A 5,288-nucleotide genomic window follows, 5' to 3' on the forward strand; every position below is an offset into this window, starting at 1 on the left:
TAAGAGCCGATATGTATTATCTTAACCCTTACAACATGTTACATTCACAAAACGTTAAGGCACTATTGGATGTCAAATAAATAGTACATTATTTAAAAGCCCATTAGAAATGTTTCTTTTTTTACTTAGGAATTTATTAATTTCAACATTTTACCTCCAGACTTTTGCAAACATGACCTGTCCGTGGGGGAACCTTGTTACTCTGGGATGTTTGCTCCAACACGGCGACCCATTTTGAAAACACCGTGTCACTTCCTGTTAGACATCTCAACAGAGCCGAGCCACAGAAGCTAGTCCATGGTAGCAGCGTTTGCTCAACCAATGTGAATGTAGCAGAAATACTGAGCAACAACAATGATTCCGTACACTGTCAACATCAAACTCGCGGCTCGGACGCTGACTGGCACTCTCAACCTACAGAATAAAACCGCTGTAGACTGGTGAGTCCTGCGTCTCTGCCGTTAGCATTGTTGTGTAGCTGGCCCACTTTTGCCAAAGATGCGCCGCCGACAGATGCTGTTTCCAAACTGCGAGTTCTACATTGCATGCGTTTCATTTCATTGTTTACGATGATTGCTGTCTATCGATAATGGATGCTGGTGATATAGATTCTTCTCCACGCAACAAAGCAACGTATAGGGTGTCCTGTGTCATGTCATGTGATGTGTTGTGACATTTTGCTCGGCCTGATGGATTTCCTTTAGGCTTTATCTTCCCATAGTTACCCAGCAGAGACTGTGACTGCAGTGGGTCTGTTGTTTAAGTCATCGCAGTCCCTGGTGTGTGAGGGAGTATTAACACTTTCCTCAAGGGTTGCACAGCTTTGTGCATGGGGCTGGCAATGAGTTAGAAAATGTTGCAGTAATTGTTTTTCCCCTCTTGCAGATAGACAGCATGTGCAGTGTGTGGTGGATTAATATATCTGTTGAATGGTTTTTATAGTAAATAATACATATACACATATATATTTTTTTGGTTATTACTGCCCTATTTTGATTCACAGTCCAACACTTGTGTTAGCTGTGGATAATGCCATCCTCTTGCACCGGGACTTGAAAGACTTGCATATATATGAGTTTCAAAATTGTATGTGGAATTGAGCCTTGATTTTTTTTTGTGCAGTCTGGATGCAGCCCGGCCACATATTCATGCAGGCTCTGTATGCACACTGAAAGATGAAGATAGATATAGGGATGGATGGGAATTGTAATGCAGACACAGCTTTTGAGGACTATATTCATAGTAAAGGTCATGCAAATCAGTGTCAGGCCAAATAGGCACAGTCATTGATGCTGTTTCATAAAATGTTTGTATTCACATCTTGAATTATGTTCTATGTAATCTTGTGCATCACTTGACTCAATCTCCTGCTTACAAACCATCTCTTTTATTCTGTAGTGGAAAGTTCCCTCACACTGGCCTCATCATTCACCTTCCTCCGTATCTGTTACTCTTCTCTTTCTATCATTCTCTCTGGCTTTCATTTACTGTAGGGGTTGGCAGGGGCTGATAGCTCAGGGATGTCACTCCAGTATTCTCATCATCGATCCAAAGACGTCCCAGACCATCCAGGTGTTGGAGAGGCACAAAGCGAATGTGGTCAAGGTGAGTTACCTAAACATTTTCTCCATCTCTTTAATTGTTTATCTCCATAATAATCTCCATAATAGGGCTGCATCTAATGGTCATTTCCATTTCCTGTTAAATTATTAATAGTTTAGTGTATAAAATGTCAATAGATTGTGAAAAATGCCCATTGCAATTTCCCACAGCCCAAAGTGATGTCCAATTATCCAAAGCCCAAAGGAATTATATTGACAGTGAAAGAAAAGCAGCATAATCCTCCAATTTCAGAAGCTGAAAATGGGTGGAACAATGAATCAATGATAAGAATCGTTACCAATTCAGTTTTTGTTCAATTCACTAATCAGTTAATAGACTAATAGTTGCAGCTCTGCTCCATAGGCTACGAAATAGAATTTAGTATATGTCAATAAGTCAAGCTGTTGAGTAAGAAACACGCATAAAAAGACTTACTATTTAATGTAAAAAAAAAAAATCTTTTTTCTTTTTTTTTCTTTCATAATCACAAAAAGTGTTTAATAAATACCTGAGTCTAGGAAACAAGACCCTAAATCTTACCTGTTGCACTTTAAGTCGGAATACGTGTATGTGAAGTATGATTTGTAAGCTTTAATTGTCTTCAGCGCGCTGCAGTGTATGTTCAGAGATGCCAGTTTCTTGCAGATTTTGTTTTCCAGGGCAAACACAAACACACACCAGCTGATAGAGTAATATTGTATCACCCAGTATTATTGTAAGCATTGTGTGACCTTGAGCTAAGTTGTTTTCGTCCCTCTCTGGCAGACAGATTCAGCTCTGCTTCACTGTGTAAGCCAACACCAGAACACTGATAAAGGTTCTGCATTGACAGAGAGTCCTATTGTGTGTGTTTGGGTGTATGTGTGTGTGTGTGTATGTGTGTGTATATATATGTTTGTGTGTTTTGTAGAAGGCCAAATAATGGGCAATAAATTCTACAGTGATTATCAGTGCCTGGGCTCAATCCGAGGCTCTCATTCCTCACTCCGAAGCGCACTTTAATCTTGTAAAGCACCGCAGCCACAGCAGTGGGCCATTCCTCACCGCCCAGCCTGACATAAGAAAGCTTGCCGAATTAAAAAAAAGTAGTAGTAGCCGCAGTGAAGAGCATGGGCAACAAATACACAGACAGAATCAATTATTTAAACACCAACTTGTTCATAGAGTCATTTGTCTTTTTTAAGTGTAGAACTTGCATTGGCTGCATTTCAATGTTGTGTGTTTCCTATACGGTTTGTGTCTCATTCCTTCAAATTTCTATATCATACCCAGTGATTACGACTTTGATGAAAGATCGAATGGATTATCCCTCAGATATCTCAGTAAATAATATCCATCAGTATTCAGTCAAGGCATAATATAAATAATATTTTACATTTGAAAATGTACAAAAGGGAATCTGGGGTAGTCAGTTTGAATGGGCCTGATACAGATATTCTGAGACTTAAAGCTGTAATGTTGTGAGGACTGGACGAATTACCAGGCAGCAGAGCCAAATCTCAGATTTTACTTTTTGATTATTTTCTACATTTTATATTTTCTACATGTTGAGATTAATTTAAGATTCTATAGAAAATATTATATTGAATAAATACTGTTTGTTCATTCGTCTTTGTGTTCTGTATAGATCTCTTAGACCGACAAATGGAGCAAACAGTTTTAAAGGAGGCGCAGTTTTCGTTTGGTGTGATTGTGTGGCAATGTCAAATAATTTACATGGTTTATTATCAGGTAGAAGGGACCAGAGCAGAAATCTGCTTGTAATACTAGTTATTTGTTTAAATCCGTAAAAGCGCTAACACAGAACAAGACCTGGACAGGTCTACAGTAGTACAGAACGAGAAGATCTGTGTATCTGTTGTATAATTGTGAAGTTCATCATCATCTCTGTCAGAAAAATATTGTTACCATCAGCCTCTATTTAGTGTTTCTATTGCGACTGCCACACACTCAGCATGTGTTTTGTGTCTGGTAGGTGAAATGGTCAAGGGAAAACTACTACCACAACATGAGCTCTCCCTACTGTCTGCGGCTGGCCTCGGGAGATGCCTCTGGGAAGATCATAGTGTGGGATGTGGTCAGCGGCACTGCCCACTGTGAGATTCAGGAGCACTCCAAACCTATTCAGGGTAAGAGATTTTCCAGAAACCCCTCCTCCCCTTATGTAGGCTTGGATTGATTCTTTGTCCATCCGCTCTGTACAGGAAGGGGACATTACCCTGCCAGCACTGCCAAGGAGAAACTTTGAGAAACTTTGAACTGTTGCCATTTGTTTTCATTAAGATGCTCTTATCATCATTCTCTGTCTTTCCTCCTGGCACACACTACGCCTCCATCCTCTTCATTCTCTCATTCTCCTCTCTGTCTTGCTCTGTTTCTATGCCAGACTTGGAGTGGCTGTGGAATCAGGATGCGTCTCGCGATCTGCTGCTAGCCATCCACCCTCCCAACTACATCGTTCTGTGGAACGGAGACACAGGAACCAAGCTGTGGAAGAAGAGCTATGCTGAGAACATCCTCTCCTTTTCTTTTGACCCATTTGACCCCTCCAACATGGCATGTAGGTGAACAATATCTGACCATAGTTTATTCACCTTTACACTTTCTCGCCCACATACACACATCATGTCTCTATACTGTAGCTGGAGCTCTTTTGGATTTACGATTCATCAAGCTCAGTATGAAATTGAATGAATGAAATTCAATACACAGACACATATCAGAGACTGTACCACCTCCAGAGAGATGCATGGAATTCAATTATGGTATTTATTGAACTGTTGGGAACATGTCTTCACTTTTTTTGAAGAAGAAGGTGAAGGAAAACAGGAAAACATATTTTCTCAAGCGACAGATGCACAGTGGCTAACAACAGTTGTGACAAGCATGTGCATCTTCTTTTATAATACTTTGTCAATCTTTCTTGGCAGTGCTGACCAGTGAAGGAATAGTCTTTATCACAGACTTTACCCACTCCAAACCACCAGGCAGCGCTGGCAAAAAGGTCTACATTGCCAGCCCCCATGCAAGTCCCGCCCACACCAAGCCTGCGCCTGCAGCTGCTCCAGCCCCTACTGGCGCCAAGAAGGCTCTCAACAAGGTTAAAGTGCTAATCACCAATGAAAAACCCACGTAAGAGCCAATTAATTTATATTATGTTTTTTATAATCTGTGTGTTTTTGAACATGTAAATACATCTATTCCATATTTTAAACCATTTTCAAATCTGTCAGATTCTTGACTCTATATCAGTCTTAGAAATCTCCCATAACCCAGGCTGCATTCCAGGTAAGGTCCCTTGCAGTTTTATTTCTGCAAGTGGGACTGAAGGGCATTGCTCAGGGTCAACTCAGTGGAGTTTTATTCAAACGGAGTTCCAAGAGATAATTTTATCAGACAATTTATCACGCTTAGGGCAGCTTCACCTGCAAAGAGTATGTGTTTGGCCTTGACCTGTTGTGAAACTGCACCTGTCAGCATGCGTTAATTCCGTTATGTCCTCTGCTTCTAGACAACATATTCAGGCACTGAATTTTTTTTTTATAAATCAAAGTCTCCATCTCATAGATATGAGGGTTAAATGCAGTCTGGGGAGCACAACACCAATACCTTGTCAGTTTTTTGAAAGGGCTCTCCACAGGTTGACTCAGCCTGTCTGTATCAGTTTTTGCTCCCCCCCCATTCCC

General features: G+C 40.6%; 1 protein-coding gene across 1 annotated transcript in view; it reads left to right on the plus strand.

Moving 5' to 3' along the window:
* The first annotated feature begins 233 nt into the window (after positions 1-233).
* wdr11 (WD repeat domain 11) overlaps positions 234-5,288 on the plus strand; it is a 54,491-nt gene continuing 49,436 nt past the window's right edge. Inside the window, exons 1-5 of the mRNA XM_051422528.1 lie at positions 234-440; positions 1,494-1,605; positions 3,578-3,731; positions 3,989-4,162; positions 4,533-4,734. Of these exons, the coding sequence (XP_051278488.1) occupies positions 355-440; positions 1,494-1,605; positions 3,578-3,731; positions 3,989-4,162; positions 4,533-4,734 (728 nt within the window). The 5' untranslated portion in view covers positions 234-354. The remainder of the gene's footprint in view (positions 441-1,493; positions 1,606-3,577; positions 3,732-3,988; positions 4,163-4,532; positions 4,735-5,288) is intronic.

The sequence above is a fragment of the Dicentrarchus labrax genome, unplaced genomic scaffold, assembly GCF_905237075.1.
Source record: "Dicentrarchus labrax unplaced genomic scaffold, dlabrax2021, whole genome shotgun sequence".
Classification (NCBI taxonomy): domain Eukaryota; kingdom Metazoa; phylum Chordata; class Actinopteri; family Moronidae; genus Dicentrarchus; species Dicentrarchus labrax.